The following is a 20922-nucleotide window of genomic DNA, read 5'->3' as shown; positions in this document are numbered from 1 at the left end:
TCAACGAAAGATGGAAGCATTGCAAAAAAAGTGTAGTAATTCTATAGGAACGTTATGCACCTTCTAATGGACAAAGGTGCACTGTAAAAGTATGGGTTTGGGCGGATCGAGCACTCGTTCCGTGCGGCTCTGCTCAGCTTACGTACTAAACAGGAGGCTCCCCCAGGAATGGCTGATATTACTAGCGTTAGAACTATCATTTAAAAATGCTATACAAGCGCCACAGGCTGCTGCAGTCTTCTCCGGTCGGCTGGGATAACTATGTACACGGAATCGGGCGTTTCCGAGCCCAGGATGAGCCACTCGGGACCGTCACGCTGGAGTTGGTCTACCCGGCGCACATCGGACGTCATGATCTGGGGAGTGTCATATACTGAGGGACGGCCGTTTCTTTCGTTCGCCTTTACTATTTTTTCCAAAGATGTTTCCGAGCGCCTTCGAAACACTGTTCACGCCGAGCTTTCTGCGTAGCGGCAGCGCTCGGAACAGCTGCGTCGACCGAGCCTCGCGGATCAGCGAGTGGAAGGCGAGCGATACGCCGGCAAAGTTTTCTGCGGCCGATACCTCGTAGAACTGGCACGAGTATCGAAACGACAGCTCCTGCCCATCGTTCACTGATATTTCCCTGCAAGGATGCGAGCGTATCGTTAGTTGGGTTTCGAAAAGGACATATCTCCGATTCTCCGGATCCTACCTGGCATGGTCGAGATCACTTTTGTTGCCCAGCAGTAGCAGCGTGTAGTAGGAGGGAAGCTTCAGCTTCGTCAGCTGCTGCAGGTAGTCCGCCGCGTCCTCGAAGCTCGCTTTATCACAGATCGAGTAGACGACCACGAAGGCATCACCCCAGCGCAGGTGTTCGTACAGACAGCCCCTTTTCTGTTGCAGGATTACAAGAATGTTACAGCAATTGCGAAAGAGTGTCAGTGGCCCCAATTTACTTACATCACATCGGGATGTGTCCATGATCTCCACCTCGGTCGCAATGTTGTCGTAGGTGACGCTATGCCGGTAGAGGAAATCTGTGAACCAATAAGCGAAACATTGGATGGCTCTCGCTGTCGAAGTACTGCTCGGAATGCCGGTCTTACCTCTCGATGAGCTGTACTCGCCGATGTAACGCTTCGTGAGATAACGCACCGTGACGGCTGTGGAATGTGCATCGTACCATTAGTGCATGCTTGGCCACCTCTCTTCCCACTCTCGGTAAGCTACACTAGCTTCCCTGACGCCCATTAATGACGGATTTTTTCTTCATTTTCCCTCTCTCTCGCCTCACAGTCGCGGACCAGCTCTGTGGGGTACGCCGAGAGACCCGCGGAAGAGAATGGCAAAATTGTTCTCGAAAAAGGGAACTTTTTCAAAACTCGTTGCGTACCGCGCACCGCGACGTTTATGGAGCGCGGTGTGTACGCAAGTTCCTCCGAAGCATACCATAAACTGCACCGCAGCGGGTCGGTTCTTGGTTGGAAGAGGCGATTTCCTTTTTCGAGCGTGGTGCGCGTTGCTGATTGAGTAGAGTGCGCGATCGGCCGCCGCTGACACATGTCGATCCTGTGCCGTCTCGAATGGAATAATTAGGCGCCCAAGAAAGTTGAAGGTTAAGCAATAGCGCATCCCTACATAGCCAAAGACCAATCGGGGACTAGCCAATGGGCCAATGGGTAATAAAACATGGACGTGCAGAGCTTCAGATAGAACCGATCTGCGAGGCAGATCTCAGGGGATCAAGCAAATGGACGAACCGCCGTAACCGCCGTTCCGAAGGTTGCCGGAGATGGCTTACTTGGAGTACTTGGGCTCGACTCGAAGATGGGCCCAAGACAGCCTGAAGGCAGCTATCGACAAATTTTAAATCATTTAAACGAGATACACCATCAACGCAACCGAGTTGCAACGTGTTTTACAGCGTTCCGTGGCCCGAAAAGTCAAAGACAATGTAATCTGTTGCATTTTTCAGAAGTTAGACAGATGCGGCGCATTGTTCGCGCCGCATTGCGTATAATAAGTACCCTTGGCACACCGTTACCTTGGCCAAAAACGGGCGCATTGGCACACATTGCGCGATGCATTACGGGAGATAATATTTTATTTTCTCCACGAAGCACCGACCCCGACGTGGAGTGACTCCGTTCGATCCGTCACTAGAGGACCAGCAACACGTACGAACTGCGTGCGCAGCGCGCGTTTACCGTATACATAATTTGTAACAGTTTGACTTTCGTGAACTGGGAACCCCTCTGCTGGCCGAATCGCATCATTTATCTCGACCATTGTTGGTTTTCGGACTGCATCGGCCAGGCTCCCATCGTCAAGGTGCAACGACAACGCCAACGGACCAAACAACGAACCTCATTTTTCGAACCACTCGTGTGGGTTTTTTCTTTCTTCCGCGAAGGCTTTCTTGTTTGACTCGATGAAAGAAAAATCTCCAAGATCTCTTTATTATCGCGAGATGTAATATAATAGGTCCCCGGCTGTTTTTGGCACGTTACGGGACCGTGTTGAAAAATGGGATCGCGATGGGAACGGCCAAGAAAAAAGCGATCAAATTAAGAGAAAGAAAAATGCACTACTCAGCCCCGTACGGTGTATCCTTTTTGGCGTCCGAATGCAATTGGTCTTCAACGGTAAGGACTTGTTTCGTGCAGCTTGCCTTAATCTTTAGCAATAAAAAGAAGAGAAACAAAGTCGAAGCCAAAGTCCTTCACATAAAAAAACGCCAAACGGTCCAATGGCAATGTAGGTCGAAGTTGAATGAAACAACATATTTCGTGTGTGTCAGTGTGCTCCTACCAGCCCTCGCCAGGGTCCACGGAAGCCACTTTCGTGGCCACCACCTGCACCGCCGCACCTCACCCCAATCGGGTTCGATACGGGATCGCGGGGTTCGATTATTAATTACGATTTATCACGCTTCAATGATCGACCCCGGCTACGAAACCGGGACCATGGCCGCCGGTTTTCACCAACCCCGATCGGCTCTCCTCGGCCCGGTGACTCCGAGAATGTGTTGGCAAGGAAAGTGGTTTGCCGGCACGCACGTGATCGAAATGGGCGCCGTGGCCGTGGTGGCGTCACGCGCGGCACTTCGATAATCTCACCAACCACCAAAAGCGAGTCCGAGCAGCGATTGGCCGCTTTTCACTCTCATACGGGCCTAATATGCTGCGACGGTCGGCACTTGCTCAATCGCGGACGTGAACTGTGTGGCACACTTTGGGCTTCGGCGTATGGTTTTTGGAACCTTGACCGCGGGGCTCAAGTCGTCGCGCTAGACTTCTGCGCGTTCCGATGAACGTCTCCAAATTAATTGAGGTGTGCAATGGACCATTAACACTAGATATTTTATTATTATTTGTTTGAAGGTCCATTCAAGACATTCTTTTATAAAAACTATTTTCTTCAAATTTCCACCACGGCTGGCTTAACAGTCCATTAGATCGACCTATTTTTGAGTACATTTTCGACTATCTTTGGTCCTATCTCGACAATGGCAATGTGAATTTAGATCTTGAGGTCTTGGTAGATAGCCCCGTCCTGTTTTAACCAAATGTCATCCAAGTTTTCAGCTTCAATTTTGCCAAAGAACCAATCAACCAACATTGCTCGGTAGCGGACGCCTTCGACGGTTTCGGCGGCTCATTTTTCACCTCATTTCACTCGTTTTGGGTGCATTTTCTTCTCTTGCACGACGTGTGGGTTTTCTGAACTCCGTAAACGACGGATCTACTTATTAACATAACCATCGAGGTGGAAATGAGCTTAAATGAAATGAGCTTTTCAAATATCGTACCGTTTGAGTTGAAGAGCTACCACTTTCGAAATGAATTTTTTAAATTTTCCAATTTTCTGCAACCGAAATTGTAATTTATACACAAATGTCATCAATGAACCTTTCAAATAAAAGTTCAAACAAAGAAAAATATTAAGCCGTTTGTTTTATATAATCAAATAAAAAAATGTATGGCTCACTCTTGTACCAGACCAGTCAAAATTACTGGTGCTGTATATTTAATGTTAAAGACGTTAAGGGACGATCATTCCGAGTAATTGGGCAGATATTCACACTGCTTCCATCGTGATCAATGCGCTGAACGTGAAAATAAAACCTTTTTTTTTAATTTTCATCAATTAAATAAATTCTTTTTCTAACATTTTAATCAATTAAATGCGGTATCTTCCGTTAACTGGAACTTGCATCGCAAACGAAATGCCAAAACTTGGACCAACAAACACCCAATTGAATCAGTGAAAGTTTTTATGATTGAATGATTCGACCCCATCAACATAACCGTTACTGGAGCAAGCGGATCGTGATCGCGACCCATTCAGCTGCACCCAGCGTTGCCCATCAAACTGCATTTTCGATAGCCCAGGCTGACATGCTGACTGCTTTCCATCGACTGGCCCCGTAATTGGGTTATTACAATTTTAGTGTCACGATTGAATCTAATGCACCGGCGCGTGATTTGCCGGCGCGTCCCAACGATTACGGCGCCCGGGGAACGTCCCGGACGCCGGACCCCGGCCGAACTCCGGTTCTCTCCCGGAATGCACCCGATGTGGGTTGACATGCGGACACCGACATGTCCGACCGGACCACCCTGTCCACCAGGACTAGGGCTAGCCCGAAATAGGCTAATCGATTTCTCTAAACGCAGTCCACAGCACTGCGCGGAACTGGACGCCGTGAACTGTCGGCGCGTCCCGCGAAAAGGATGCAATCGCCCGGCAAACAATAACCATAACAATGAGCATAAAAATTACGCTCCCGGTTGCGTGTGGCAGGCGACTGGACCTGGGGGCTTACCTGATTTGCCCACTTTGGCGCTGCCAATGACGACCACCTTGAGCTTGTTTAAATTCGTCATTCCTCCTGCGATTTTCGCCTCCGGGGGGGCTGCCGGTTTCGCGCCGTTGCCGTTGCTGCTGTTACCACCCGCCGTAGGGACGGTGTTGTTTTTCCTTCTTTTTGAATTTCAATTAATGGTCCCCCGGACTCGGACGGTTCGGGGATGTTGCGGCCGATGTTGCGGCTGCTGCCGCGGGTTCGCTTCACCGTTGCCCAACAGCGGACCGGTGCGGTGACGTAGGGTTTTTCCTTTTTCTTGTCCGGCCGTTGGTTTGTTTTTACCGGTGTCTCTTTGTGGGGGCTGTGTGACGGGCGTCTAGGACGATGGGGCAAAAGTAGGCCCAGCCTTCGGGCCCGATCGTAACACCTTCGCTGGCAGGATCTCACGGCTCGCGTCGATGGGCAGCTTCCAGGGTGACGACGGTGGTACGGGGCTGGCGAAACGGTGCCCGCTCGGCCATTCTGCTGCCTGGGCCTCTGTTGGCCTTCTGGGCGACAGCGTTGGCCACTGTGTGGCGTTCGCAGGCAAAAAACCAAACAAACCTCGATCGATCGGCACCAACTACTACTGTGTGGCTTCGTTTCCCTTTTAATGAGCCTCGCTGGACACTGACGGGGGCCCTCGTAGCCTCGGGGCGGCTTTCGGGTACGACACACACGCAGATAGAACCCTGGGCACTGGAGATATGGGGTAGAGCAGAAAAAGAGAGCAAGAAAAAGGGCAGAAAATCAGTTCACCTATCAAACTGGCGTCCGGACCGGTAAGAGTCATTTAGATATGCAAAAACATGTAGCGAAATGAAACTCGGTATCGAGAATTTGCTTCTGTTCGGTTCCACTCCACTCCGGATCGAGCGAAGCGATCGACAGCATCAGTTGCAGCATAAATAATGTGGTGTGCGCGCAAAGTGTAACATATTTTAATTAGAGTGAATTCAATTCCCATTTTCACCCCGGCCAACCCGGTTTCCGCGGGTCCCGAACAGGTGGCACCCATGGTAGTTTAAAAATAGTCGCCTGTTCTGTGGACCGGAGATGACACTGGCCGGGCTGGCGTCTAGCCGCCGTCCATCGTGATGTCGCGCGCGCGGAATGCACCGTGAGAGGACGGTTAGGGGCTGGCGACGGCCACCTCGTCTGAGAGGTGTAGCGTTTCGTAGCGTTTGGCCTGATTTTCCACCCAGACATATCCGCCCCTGGGGCCAGCAGAAGAGGTCCCATTTTCTCCCCTACGGGCGAATTGGAGCGAGCGACTTTTGCGATTCAAACGGCGCTCGGCCGTTGGGTTGGGTTCGGGCGAAATTTTTGCATAATTTTAATAGACGCGATTGTAAATCTAAATAGCAACAAGCACCGAGCGATCATGGGTCGGTCGGGCCGCCGGTTGGGCCTGGAGCCCTGGGGAAGATTTACGGCCGATCGTTGCGACGGCCGAACGATTGTGGCGTTCCTTTTCGGGGGCAGATGCTCGCTGGTGCATCCTCTTGGGCTGGATGCGCGGGGATGCACATGGAATGCGCAACCAGCGGGCACTTCCTTCATCTTGCGTTGGGTGTTTGTGTTTTTTTGTTTGTAGAAATGAAATAAATGCGCACCTTGGCGGTCGTGTTTCCGAGAGTCACTCGTGCGCAAGCAACTGCAACCGTCGCCGTGTAGATGGAATCGGAACACAGGGTGAGTAGAGAGCATGTACTCATTTGCACAAGACAACGTCGCTTCAAACGTACCTAAGGGGGTTTAGGTGAACCATTTTCAACAAATTGAATCACAAACATGAAGAAGCGACAAACTTGAGATATTTTGCCCAAATTTTATCACCAATATTGCGTCGATTTGACCAAAATGAAGGCACTCGTTTTTATTCTCAGAAGAACAGACTGGGCCTTACTTTTTAAAATTCACTTAATAGTTACCTCAACGTTACTTATCAAGATTAACTTGAGAAAAATGTGGCACTTCCTCCACTACATTCTTATCTCGCACTAGCTCGGCTGTAAGATGTTGACGGAGTATTTGGGGAATCTTTTCAATTCCGATGAATGATGTTCCTTTTCTATTTGTGAATGATGCTGTTCCGGGGGCATATATTGTTCCCGCCGTATCCAGTGCTTGTAACTTCTTCAGTAGCTAGAGTTTCTATTAGTAAAGCGTAGACAAGTTTGGTGCGTTGTGTTTTTCCTGTATCCATTTTAGGCTCCCGCTTTGGAGGGGTGGCCTTCTGCTTGTGTTTGTTACCAGAAGACAACAGTATAATCAGACCAGATAGCGAGCCAAAAAGCAAAGGGAACATCAACCGAAACCACATTAAGGGGATCTCTCTTTGCAAAGACATATTTCAAGCTATTATTTTTGTAAATGAAATGTGGACAAGCAATCATTCTATTTATCAATAGTTTAAAAATGATCAATATTTGAATAATCTTTAAAAAATGTTTTTACTGCACAATTTTAAATGAAATGAGAGGATGCAACGAATGATGGAAAACAAGGAGGTGTTAAGCTAGACTGGGTAAAGAATGGTCCACCATGAGATGCAACTTGCAACGTGGCCTTAATGTTTAATTTTGAGGTGTACTGGTAAGGCTTGTACAGAGTAAGAGAAGTGATTCAGGATTACGATCAGAATTCATTAATGAAATAGACATTGTTTTGCAATCCAACTGAAAACAGAGAAATAGTTTTGATTAGTTCTAACTACACGTTGTTCGATTCAAGAAAACAGTTTGAGTTTGTTTGTAAGTGCTTAGAACATGGCCACAACAAGACGAAGACTTTTTCGAATGTCTGTTTTTATTTGACTCTTCCACTATTGTTCCATTATTGTTTAATTAAAACAACATTTAACTGTTACAAAATGTTCCCACAAGCCGACACAGAACAGCGTCCGCATCCGTATCATGTTGTGTCCACTGTTGTCAACCGAGCCGTCTTAATAAAGCGAACGATAGCCCAGTGCGCATCATCAATATTTATTTGCCAGTTTTATTGCCCTTAACATCATCATTACGGGCGCCAGCAGCGTGACATAACAGTAAAAATTACAAACAACCGCGCGCGCCCAGTAGATAATCGGCGGCAGTATTATTGTTATTATGTGGGAAAGCTATTACGGTGACGTATCGCATAATGAAGCCTCGGAGCTCCGGCGGAGAAAGGATAATAACGAACGCAAAATGGGTGCCGAAGCTTTGATGCCGCACCGCCATCGGTTACGTCTCCGGACCCTCGGGGACGAGCGGACCCCCGAATGTAAAGTAGCTCTCGGTGAACCGGGGACCCCCCGGAGACCCCCAAGAGGACTGCCAAGGGAGGCGATATTTATTTTGCTTTATTTTCTCCAAAAGTCCTAACGTGGGCCACACCTTACGGCGCGGATTTCGATTTAAGACGTGATTGTTGTGCTATCGTTGGGCAATTTCCAAGATAATCGAGCGTCCGAACCGCAGGCCAATCATCGGCGGTTCGAGCGAGTTTTCGGATTACAAACGATGCCCATTAACGTCCGCCGTGAGGCGGTGGTGGTGGCGGCGGCGGTGGTTAATGTTTATCCGCCCGGGGACGGCGTGCCAACTCCCGTGTCTGGAAATCGTATTCCTGTCACTCGCCAATATCTCCGGCTGGCCGGCTCTGTAGTGGCCGAGAGGCCGACGCGCCTGTTCCGCGGACTGACCCTCCGCTCGGTGCCAATCACTGGGCGAGGGGGGAAGGTTGGGGCGGGCGGGTGCGATAAATGATAAATACGGTCGCAAAAAGTAACACAACAACGAAACGAAACGGACACAGACGGGCCGAAATTGAGTTTATTATTGAATTACCCAAAAACCGTTCATTACCCGTAATGGAAATTGAAAATAAAAGCCATCAGTTTATGCCATCATCATGCCAAGCCGCGGCACGGTGCTTGGTCAGCTTGCCGTGGTCAGGGTGTAACCGTCCTACAATGGTTTGCCACGGAGCCCCAGCTGAGATTTGGTGCGAAACGGTACAGAAGTCGTTTCAAAGTATTTGACTCGGAAAATATCCTTCAAACAACATCATTCAACCGATTACGAAAAAAACTTTTATCAGATTAAAGATTTGGCCAATCGAACAAAGGTGTGAGGTGTGAAAAGTAATACCACAAGTGAACAATTAGAGGCCATAAGTGAAATTAATAAGCCACTATTGGCCGTTGGCAAATAGAGGCTTCCGCTGGGGACGACCGTTAAATGACGGTGCTTTAGGTTTCCCCTGAGCAACTTTGGACCCATGTTACTTCACGGTAATGGTGGACGGCAGATCATATTTTCGATTACCGTCCTGCGACACGTCGTAAATCGGCATTGTAAGTGCCTTCACCACAATGCCATTAGTTATCCACTGCTCCGTTGCTCTTGACCTGGGATAGGAATCGAAGCCAAAAAAACGCACACCATAAGGATCCTCGAATTTATGCACACGTTTGACGCACGGCACCGTGTGATGCGCCTTGATCGGCATGCGCACCATTTTTCGGCCCGATCCGATTTTCCCGATGCTGCGGCAGGAACGCAATAAATAACCGTTTGACCGTTATTTATGTTCCGACTCCGGGGGTGTTGCGATTCCTGCGACAGCGCTCCGTTGTCGGTGTCATCTTCGGCTGAGCTTTCGGCCATGGGCCTTGATCGTGGTTTTCGGTTTTTGGCACCGATCGACTTTACCGGTGCACAATTTATGGCACCCCGGTACCCATCGGTAGGGAAGTTGAAGGTTTGAAATTTCTCCACGATCACGATCTAGAAGGTGAATCGCCCAGGTTCCGTCCCCGGTCCCAGACGATGCGCGATGATACTTTCTATTGATCCGAAATGGTTTATGGATTCGCCGCCGTGGAAAGTTCAGGCCGGGGTCGACCGGACGAAGATTGGTGTTTCGTTTGCTGCAACTTCCTTCGGCCCTTCCTTGTGGCGGTCGGTTTTTTTTCTGTCTGGTTTCAACAACAGATAACTGTGGGCTAAGGCAATTTACATCGTTGCCGTTGTTAAATTAAATTTCACGTTGCACCCGACGTTCAGTGGCATTAAATTATTAGGGCGTTCGCTGAAGGCGACCAGATGGCAGCAGCTCGATGCGAAAACTATTCGAAAGAGGAGCACTTGGTGATTGGTGCACTTTAATCAGTAAATGCGAAACATGACACACTGAATGACTTGTATGAATGGCTTTTAATTTAATTAAATGACCCGGGTTTATACTTAACGCCGGTTGGTCGCTAAATTTCGTAGTAAATTTGTTCAACTCCACAAGCACTTGCAAATCAACCGCGAAATGATCACCGCACCGCATGGTGCCGTGTTGCGCCGTTGTCGACTCGTGGGCTGCATTTGATAGCCATACTTCATCGAAGCGAACAGCGAAGCGGGAGGCAAATCCTGACCATTAGTCTAATGTTTCACTCGACACCGGGCCGGAGCTCTCGGGCTGCTTCCTAAGTGCAAACGCACATTTCCCGTCCCGCATCGCCCGGTTTCGCTGGACGGACCAGGGCGCCATTCCGCTGGAAGCGTTGTAAACTGGCGCCACGGTCGTGGGGAGACCGTCGCCACTATATGGGGCGCAACAGAACCTAAGGAGCGCCGGCTGGGTTTTCGGATAAATATGCTAAATCAAAACGGGCCCAGCTAACACCGCACGAAACCTAATGAACTTTCGGTGGATTTATCCGTAGCGCACCGCGAGCTGTGACAAATTGCCGTGTGTCCGCCAAAACCCAACGTCAACTACCCGTCGTCGTCGGCCCCATGTCCGCACGGGTGGCTCCGGAGGCCGTTCGTCGGTTCGTCGCTTTCCCGAGCGCGCAAGTCTTTCGTTTAGTCGCGAGCGATTGAGTTGTAGGAGTGCATAATTTGCAAATTGAGCGTAATATTTTGCGATAAATCATAGCGTTTCGCTTGCACCATATGTCTGCACCTTTTCCCTTCGTCTCTGTACCTCTTTTTCACGGGAGTCTCTAAACGCCGGGCGATGCGAGGTCAGTGGGCCCTTCCTCGAAATGCAGGCCGTACGTGACAGCGGCGCCCCCTTCTTTGGTGGCGATTCGAATCGAACACTTCTGGACGATTGATCGGCGTGCCGTCGGTTCCGCGTGGTGTGGTGCACTATCGGCTCCGCCGGCTCCGCAACGCAATGGCATCTCGGTTTTATCTATTTGGTTCAGCACAGTCCACCGTTCGGCTTCGATTTAGCAAACCACGGGCCATTGTCTGGGCGTCCTGGCGGACCGGGGTTGGTTCTGTGCGGTGGAACGAGGTAGTAGCTGACTCACACGATTTCGCCAGGCTGGCTGGCTGCCCATTCTGGTGCAGTTGGGAGGCCGTTCGCCCGCCATCGGCGATCGGCGACTTCCTTCGGCGGTGATTTCTTTTTTGGGCCATTTATGTGGGGCCGCTCCTGAAAGCATCCGGGTTTGGGGGTTGATCGGGCGACCGCTCGGTGTATCATTAATTTCAGTTTTATGCCCATTTCATGTGAGTTACAATTTGAGCAACAACAATGCAATGCGACCCAGGGCTTTGCTCCGACGCAGGAGACCTGGAGAGCGAAGAAAGTCAACCGGGTGGCCGTTTGCCATCGAACAGACGTCGTCATCGTGAGGCGGGTGGCTAGGAAAAACCGCGGCCAAAGGTACCGCGCGCTATGGTGAAAAGATAATTTTTAATGTGCTTTTCGTTTCCATTTAACAGGGCTGCCGCAGCATCGGTGGTAAGGACCGATTGCGCCTAGTGCGACACTGGTCGACGATATTCCACGGATCACGGAGCCGTGGAGCGGAGCATTGCGATTGCGATTGGATTGGTAATAATAATGAATTTAGCCCCACCGAGTGACAGCCACCGGCGAAGCTCAACGGAAGACGCTTCGCGACTTCGGCTTCCCTTCAATTAGGATTAAACGGGTCTCGAACCACCCTGGTACCGATCCAGCCCAGGCAGCGGGCGGTCGTTGATGCGGGTAGGTTAGCGGAAGCGATCGGTTAGCAGATTTGATTATCCTGAACGCCACAGTGCACAGATCGCTGGGGAGCGATAAGCCGACTTCGGAGCTGCCCGGTGGAAGATGCTCCGGGGGGCTCTCGGTGGTAGGGCTAAATTGAATCCCATTACGGCACGGGTGATTGCTGACGATCGTCTGTCACGATGGGGCCTAGATAGATGGGCACCGTGTGGATATCAAACCGTTTTGCATCCCGATTCCCGAGCGAAGGTTGATCGACGCTCGTTAAGGCTCATAGAAAAGCGCAGAGGACAGGCGAAATAAGTCGACGGATTAAATGGTTATATCCGATCCGATCGGGTTGGTTGATAAATTGAAGATGAGTTTCAGTAGCAGTAAGCAGCATCAATATTAAGATAGCTTTTATAATGTTCGTGTATTTGAACATCGTTTAGGTGTAGAAAAAACGTTGTTGAACGTATCGATTTTTGCATAATGCAATTTTAGTAGCAAATTAATTTTGTGTCATATACAGGAAGTTGCACGCATTACAATTTTAACATCGGAACAGTACACACCAAAAGAATGCGCTGAAATTCATCATCGTGGAAACTAAACGTGGCATAGTGTTCGTTAATTGAACGTCGGTTTTATACTACCAAAAACCCTCTATTAATGCAACAACAGACTCTTTACGATCAACAAGTTAATGTTTGCTACGGTATTTGCGTCGAAACGATCATCGGGCCGTAATTTGGTTGATGACGATGAAGAAGCTACGACTACCATCGATGGTGATCATGATAACGGATCTCGTGATGCCAATTGCTCGTGAAAATAACAAGGACTGGTTCCAACAGGACGACGCTACATGTCACACAGTTCAACGAAAAATCAATCTATTGTCACCACTGTCCCAAGGACGACTTATTAGTCATCTTATCAGTCATCTCATCAGTCGACTTAGCGGTCAAAAAATTGCGATTCGGACTGCCCACCGAGATCAACAGATTTAATGTCACCACACTTTTATTATGGTTATTTCAAGTCTAAGCTAAACGCCACGTGTGTTTTAGAAACAAATGTTTTCACCTTGAATGGGCCAACCTCTACCGCCAGTCTACATGCAAGCTACGACTCTCGTCAAAGTACAGCTTCAATCTCAACAAAAGATTTATTCAATTTAGGCATCCTGAAATGGCAATTGCATTTTTGACACCAACAAAGACTTAATTTATAATTTTTATTTTTTTTTTAACATATGCCCAATGGCCAAAGTTTCATAAGCATCATTATAAGCAACAGAGTTGTATTTAAAAAAAAACAACAAAGTTAGAAGCCAAACCAACTCGTCCCAACTGCTCCACGGAGCCAGACGGCTGCGGGTTATTCGCCGAGGCTTCAGTTTCGCCACCATTTTTTCCTGCTTACTTTGCATAAACTTTTCCAGCCCAGCACCGCCCGGCGGCCCGAAACATTGTTCGTCCCGTCCCGACGTTGCACTCGGGCCACTACCGACCACCGGTCCGGTTTCAACCCGGTGCGTCGATGCAACTTATTTACGTTCCCAACCGCTAGTGACCCAGGTAGGCTAGCCACCCCCAGCCCCACTGTCCGGGTGATGGGGTGGCCGGGCGTTGTAGGGCCACATCATAAACTGTCTCAGCATAAATCGCACCCAGGGGGCCCAGTCATTTCGGTCGCTCTGTTTGCCGTTTGACAAATCCGATTAATTGCCGATCCTGAGCGCTGCCCCTTTTAGGGTAGCGTTGTTTGCTATCAGCAATTTCTTATCGCCTCGCGTCCAACTCCGTTACGAGCGTGTTTGCCGTTTAGCGTGGCCGCCACTTTAACACTGGCTGGCTACTTTATAGTTAATCGTATTATGCTGAGTATATTAAAGTATTTTCCGAATAGCTAAATTGCACAACCCCAGTCAAATGGGCCACTTTAGCGGGGACTGCCTTCTAGAGGCGCCCTTTGAAGCGCACATAAAAAAACACAAATCTGCCACGTGCGGGCCCCGAGCGACGGTAAAATGGCCAAGCATCACGAAAACAGTGCGTGTAAAAAACGAAAACAGTTTAACGCGAACGTGAAAATTGAAAATCATAATAATATGGGCAGTCCAACAAACACACAGAAGGAAGGAAAAAACCCAGCCCACATCGACACCAGCTGCGTCGTCTAATGGGCGCGCAATAAACAGAGGAGAAACTTGCGAAACCCTGTTCCGGTTGGACGGTGATTTGCGACCGGCGAACATCGGCCTTCGATGCTGCGACCGATGATGAATGAGTCCAGGGAGGTTAGAGCTTTCGACAGTTTTCAAAAATGACGCTTGATAAGCACGGCCGATCCGAACCACTCCAGTGTTGGTCTTCGTCGGCCCTTTGTTGCGGTCAACGGGTGGTAAAGTTCACCGTTCCGCGTGGAGTGCAGGGCTCCCGATCCCGAGCACGCATCCCCGCACACCGCACCATAAACCAGCGGCTAATCCTCGTGACAAATGGTGCGCACGGTCCTGCGAGGCCTTTATCGGGTCCGCGAGACGCGAAAGGGCACCGACGCCACTCGATGGGCCCTCGATGCCATGCAATCGGGGCAAAGGGCGCCGATCCTTCACCCTTCACCGGCACACGGCACAATCTGCATCGGGCACGAAGGATTAGGCTGAGGGCTGCGTGTCTGAGGCCAGCCACGGTGTGAGAAGAGGATTAGACGGCCGAGGCCGCCGTCGGTAGGATTCCGGGCAGGCCGACGCGCCAAAGGATCAAATCTAAGGCCCGTCCGCGCCAAGGACTGAGCCTGATGCTGATCGCCGCCCGTGCCCCGGCGGCCCCGCCAGTGATGTAAGAAGACAGCTGCCACTCGCAAGAGGGAAAACTTTCACTAAACGAAAGGAAAAGTTGGTGAACTTTGGGGCCGGGCGAACTGGTTACGGCATCTCCGCCGGCTGCTCCGGCCGCGCCGGCGAGCGGTGGTCGGGTGGCCGGTGCGGTTCAGAAATCCGCAGGATTACCCGATTCGCTTATTTTATTTGATTTTTTATTGCCACTGCCGCACTGCCTAATGCCGTACGGTGCGCAAGCCACCGGTCTCGTCTGCCACCGGGGCCCTTGCCACAGTGTGTGGGGCCTTTAGTTTTTACCCTTCCCCTTCGCTTTTTTGCCTCCCCTCGGGGCCGGGTCCGGGACCCGCCAGCCAGCCAGCCGCGGTTCGCCGCCCGTGCAAAGTTCGCAGCAATTTGACACACCATAAATTAGTGCTCACTCGTTAGCCTCGCGAACTGCGGTCCGGGTTTGTGTCGGTGTATGTGCCCCATAATTTAATGCGACTCGGTCTATGCTCTCGCCGGGGTGCCCTATGCTGAGTCATCGCCCTTCCGTCGGGCGGCCTGGCCCGGGGGGAAGAGCCGGAGCTCGAGGGTGATATTGTTTTACGATCAACTCTCTGCGCACACAGACACTTGACGCTGCAAATCACGTAAAGCCCGGCCGCGCTGTCGTCGAAGCGCTCTTTTGGGGTGCAGCGCACAAAACTAGGCTCTGGCGGTTCGGAACTGGATCGGTGTGAGGTCGAATTTCGCACCGTGCGCAGGTTCATCGGAGGGAAATGGAAGTTTGCAGTTTGACGCAGTCAGGGCGCGGAGTGCGCAACGCCACACGCAAGCGGCGCAATGCTTGCGTTGCGTTGGAATCGCGCATCGGCATCGGCGGAATCGATCATCATCGGCAGACGTCGACCTTCCGCTAGTTTTGCGGACGGAGAAGACACACAACGTATTCGGCGACAACGTGTTCGGCCAAGAATTAAATTGAGCAACTAGACTAGCAACGTAATACTGGTAGAATGTAGAATTAATCGGTATTACTGATTAGAAATATGATTAGACATGTTTCGGTGCGTAAACCCCGACATTGGGGATAAAATTTTCATTCTTGAATGGGAACTGTGAGCTCAGTCTAGTTTCTTAATTTTTTAAATTGCAGTTGAAGACAGTATTGGTTTAAAACTCGACAAATCTTTGTATATTCTTCTTTAATTGTCATCACCTTTAAAATAATCCCTACTCTATGGAATATATGCCAACAATTGTTCCAATATTCGAAATCGTCCAAAAAGGTCTTTTTTATAGCCTTCAACACTTTCTTCGTTTTGACTCCTATCTCAACTAATAACAGTAAAAGGTGTCCACGGAGTGGCCTCTTGAGTATAGCAACTAGCCAGGAGTCACACGGTGCCAAATCAGGCTAATACGGTAGTTGTAGAGCAATAAAGTTTTGGTTTACATCGAAATTATCACGAAATAATCACAGAGACATGATGCAGCAACCTAGAAGTAGAAGAACCTATAATTAGTCCTCCACAAATCAGGTCTTGTTTGACCCATAAAACTCAAACAATATTGTTTGTTGACAGTTTGACTAGTTGGAAGGGATTCATAGTAGGCCAAACCACGACAATCGAAGACGAAGGGGTTCCCGGTAATTTTTCCCGTTCCCATCACACTAGTATATGATTTATGCTGCAGGTGATCGTTAATCGTTGATTGGTCTATCGGAGCAGCAATTGTTCGGATCTCCTAATCGACCTCAATATTTTCGTCAGCTGGTGTGTGAGGAACAATGTACAGCTGAGTAGCGATAAATAAAACGTCAATAGTTTCCCACGTTCGCGAAACCCTATTAACGCTTAATTATAAGCTGGCTAATGGTGAAATCAAACGCACTGACCGGGATTTAGTAGTTAGGTAGGTAGTTACTCCGGTACGTCCGATACTTGAGTATGCCAGTGATGTGTGGTGTTACTGAATCTATCGCATGGCAGGCGTTCAACGGAAATTGACTCCTTTTTGGCAATGAGGAAGATCGACTGGTTGGAACTGAGCCAGCTCCTGCTCTATTACACCAGGTGTCTCCTGCTCGGATTTGTATCAGACACCAGACGGGGATGCACTAATTACTCGTCAGCATAGGAATTTTCCACTCTTGAACGTACGTACTCTACTAGACTAGGGCACAGAACACGCTTAATTCATAGATTTTCTCATAGATTTAAAGATCAAATATCGCGGATATTTCGCCTCCGTATTCGTGTGTCCGAGTTCTTAATACGTTAAATATGTATAGTTTGTGTTGGAAGCTCATTCAAAAATAATAATAATAATATTCATAATTCGTTATTGAATAATGGCACAGAACAACTTCAACAAATATTGTATCTGCTCTCATTAACGTCGGATTCTTGGCCGCACGAACCTTGGAATAAAAACCAACAGTTCGCATTCTGTAAAAAAGAATCTGACGAACCGCGCCGCACTGTTCGACTATTGCCGGAACTGTTTGAATCTTCCCACAACCCGTGTAATCCACCAGATTAGAGGCTCGACATATTTCTTAACCATTCCCCAGTGGTCGATAAGCCCCGCCATGGAGGCGTCTCGTGCGATACGGATTACGGAAGCGAATCCGTGGCGACACGCGCTCGGTCCCACCGACAGCCATTTGTGGACCACCGAGCGGTACTCGCGGTTCATAAAACGGCCACTTAATTATGGCGAACCCAAAATGGCAAATCGGCGCCAAACGGGTTTCGCTCCGATGGCCACCGCGGCGTGTGTCAAAATAGAACCACCGGCGTCGTTCGAGCTGAGAACACCGCGGACTAATGCCGCTCCAAATCCGCTCGAATCACGCGGCCCACGCCACGCATCGTTTGGCGGACACCGGGAAGCACTCTTCTAAAATAAACAGTATCCAGCGGCAGCAGCAGCAGCAGCAGCAGGGGCAGCAGTTCGCCCACTCTCGGCAGAATCGTCGCCAAACGCCAAGAAACTCGCCAGCCGCTGCCGGTGCTTCGAAGTATAAATAATCACCCGAAAACCCACGTCCTCGTCGGCGGCGAGTGCATCTGCTGAGTGGCGGTGGAAAGGCAAATTTGTAACGTCAAGCCCGGGCAGCGCATCGGTTGTAAACACGCATCACGCGGACTGCCCACGCGGACTGCGCTCGGGAGGAGTCGCTGCAGCGGAGCCGGCGATGGCCGGCGGCGTTTCTGGCCTTTCTTGTGGCGACCTCGACCGCCAACGGCTCGATCGCCGGGATCCTTTCGGTCTGCTTGTGGACGAGCATCCCAGGTTTGATAATTGGGTTCCGTAGCGAATCGGTGCGGCCACATGGGGCCACAAATGCCGCAATTATTCCCACAGCGGGGTGCCTGACGGCGGTAGCTTCTTTCGGCCGCCGGTGAAAGTACACGGAGGAGGGCTCACAGCGTTCTAAATACAGCGACACCGAGCTGGAAGTCTCCCGTCACCTATCGCGTATCGCGATCAGCCGCTTGCGAATCGGCGGCGGCACTGGTCGTTTGATTTATGCACGATCACCGAACGGGCCACCCGGACCAGGAACACTGGCTTGTGGCGTATCAATGAGGAAATGAGTTCCAGTTCCAGAATGCCCGCGGTAGGGTGAAGGTCTCGGTCGATCCGAGCTCCGATAGTCTCCGAGAGAGTGTGGTGCTGATCCAGCGCCTGCCGTCACTTCCGTGGGCTCCAAGTTCACCCCCGGCTGATCGGACAAATCGTGCCGATTAGCGGCCAGAGTGGGGCAGGATCACGATGTCGGCGGAGAATTTCGATTGGATATTTCCTCATATTTTCCATGCCCGCCGGAGCGCCTGGCGCCAACTTTGTCTCGATCGCATCCGTTTTGCGTGGCACGCGCTTGGCCCGGAACCTAGCCCAGCAATCGGACACCCGGCTGCGTGGTCGGAGCGTACGTGTTGTAATGATCTCCAAGGGCCTGGCCTGGGCACTCCCCAAGACACACGGTGGTTCATTGTTCTGTGGCTGGTTGGCTGCGGCTGGGCGAAGCTCACGTTTCGATCGGGGCGAGGGTCCGGGGACCGCCCGGAAGTGCTCCAATTACGGAGCTAAGAAACGCGCGCGACCCCATCACTCCGACACTACGAAGAAGCATAAGTCGGTCGGGTCTACCTTTTCGACGGCGACCACTTGGAAACTCAATCGTTTTTCGCTATCTTTGTTTGGTTTGTTGGATGTTTTCTTTTGGAACTTGTTTATGTTTATGCGTGACCAATAAGAAAAAAAAGAGTAAAGCCTTGTGCGGGCACAAAGAGCAAAGAATTGGATAAAGTCGTTAAAATGTTTCTGGGGAAACGACAAGCGACTCAAAAAGTCCAAGACCTTAAACTTCGCACAAGTCGCACGGATTGGCCCCTCAGTTGGCGTGAGGTTTCCTCGGCACCAAAAAACCCGTTCGGTACAACCAAAACTACACGCACATTTGGGGGTCAAACGGTGACCTCTGGGCACGCTGGGGACCTAGCAGCACACCCTGCGACACGGTGGACAAACATACGGATCAACGCACTTGCGTGTACAGCCTCGGGTTTTTAGCCACATCGGCCTATGCGTGGCCTTTTTGGGCCATTTTTTGCTCCGCCTTCTCATAAACATCGAGAAAGAAGAGGAAGTGGAGCAGAGCTTAGCAGCAAGGAGCAAAAAATCAAAACCACACACGTTGTGTCCGGACGGCAGATGTCGGCAGGATGATGGGGCAAAACACGTAAACGTCAGAAAATCGTAACAAATTTTACGCTCACCTCTTACGCCACGCAATGGCGCCGTCTAATGAGTCAGCCGGCGGTGTGCAGCTGCAGGTGAATGAAGTGCGTTGCACCGATGCACCGACTGGGCCTATTTTTATCGGCTTCGTTCACCTCACTCGCCGATGGCACGTGGTTCCGTTTTTCGCCGTCCGATTTGGCTCACTTTTTTTCTAATGAGTAAGTTTTCCGGATCACTACTCGTTGCCCCAGGGCACGGCTCGCGTGCTGCTTCACAAACGACCAACACTGGAGGAACACGGAGCGCTACACGAAACACTAGGGCACCGTCCACACCATCACCACAAACCTACCACTTGCCCGGTTGCCAGTGGCTCGACAGCGGGCTCATCGTCTCTGTGGCTGCTACAGAACAGAACGCGGCACCGTTCTATTTCGGCCTGAAGTTTGGAGCCTCTCGGAAGGAGCGTCACGCGTTGATCGGCAGATGCAAACTCACGACCTCACAGCCGTGTGACTTCGTCGTGCCAGCGAGCAGAAAGGGACACCCACCGCGAACTGCGATCTTCGGCGAACTGAATCGCGCGCGCCGAGCTTCGCACGATCGTGCCAAAGTGCGAGAGGATCGACGTCGGCGGCGGAAGAAAATGAGAAGTGCACGAGAAAGGGTTGCTGAAGAAAATGCTGCGAGAAAAGTGTCGGAGGAGGGAGAGAGAGAGAGAGGGAGAGAAATAAAGAGAGAGAGAGAGCGTGTGATCGGTTGGAGCTTTCGAGAGTTTGTATCTGTTTTCGTGCCTTCTCTCTCTCCTGGTTCCTCAACGCGGCCGTTCTCTGTTCGTTGCTCTCTCTCTCTCACTCTCTCCCTGTCTCTTTCTTCCATTCGGTGGGGTGGTAGAAATAGAGAGAGAAAACGGAGGGCTATCTTTCTTATTAAGGAAAATGCTGAGCTTCATCATATTTATCGTAAAGGATTGCTTCATTCGAAAGGAAGAAAACTTGTTGTATTGTTTTCAACGTTTTATCTTCATTGTTTCAGTTAGTTCAACCCTTAAACGGTACGTTACTCTAAAGTTCCTGTTAAACCATCTGGAAAATTATTCTATTTTTGTAGTTCTTTTAATAGAAAATAGCTTTCCTATGATAAATTGAAGATAATTTCTATTTCTGCCAAATATTATAGTTTCGCACAATTGAAGCACAATAGAAGGAAATTGTTGCATAATAAAGGAAAACCAAATTGAGAAAACATGTAAATGTGGCCAAAAAACAACAGAATCCAGTAACTGTTGTCTTCAATTATCGTGATATGAGTTCATTTCAAACCGACCAAACTGTCAACAAAGAATACTATTTGGCGACACAATAACACAACAAAGAATGAAAGCATGCGGCCTTTACCGCCAATTGTTGAGATAGGAGCCGAAATGAATAATGAGTTGAAGGTTATCATTAAAAAAAAAATTCGGGCCGTTTCGAAAATTGGATCAAATGTAGAATTTTTTTAAATTTTTTTTTTGATATTA

The 20922-nt window shown here is 49.9% G+C and overlaps 1 protein-coding gene across 1 annotated transcript; it reads right to left on the bottom strand.

Moving 5' to 3' along the window:
• Positions 1-238: 238 nt before the first annotated feature.
• Positions 239-19514, bottom strand: LOC131210863 (ras-related and estrogen-regulated growth inhibitor-like). The gene is made up of 6 exons (XM_058204171.1): positions 19436-19514; positions 4811-5530; positions 1089-1145; positions 943-1019; positions 695-876; positions 239-625 (listed from the first exon to the last, which is right to left on the bottom strand). Exons 2-6 carry the CDS (start codon positions 4869-4871, stop codon positions 367-369), a joined length of 636 nt encoding a protein of 211 aa, XP_058060154.1. The 5' UTR covers positions 4872-5530; positions 19436-19514; the 3' UTR covers positions 239-366.
• Between the last annotated feature and the right edge of the window lie 1408 nt (positions 19515-20922).

Source organism: Anopheles bellator, chromosome 2, assembly GCF_943735745.2.
Source record: "Anopheles bellator chromosome 2, idAnoBellAS_SP24_06.2, whole genome shotgun sequence".
Taxonomy (NCBI): domain Eukaryota; kingdom Metazoa; phylum Arthropoda; class Insecta; order Diptera; family Culicidae; genus Anopheles; species Anopheles bellator.
The sequence above is the reverse complement of the archived record's forward strand: the minus strand, read 5'-3'. Positions and strand labels throughout refer to the sequence as shown.

Coding starts and splice junctions, on each gene's coding strand:
- LOC131210863 (XM_058204171.1), bottom strand. CDS start 4,871: ATGACGAATTTAAACAAGCTCAAGGTGGTCGTCATTGGCAGCGCCAAA. Junction 1,146..4,810: donor CGCCAAAGTGGGCAAATCAG/GTAAGCCCCCAG, acceptor CACATTCCACAG/CCGTCACGGTGCGTTATCTC. Junction 1,020..1,088: donor CGAGTACAGCTCATCGAGAG/GTAAGACCGGCA, acceptor ATTGGTTCACAG/ATTTCCTCTACCGGCATAGC.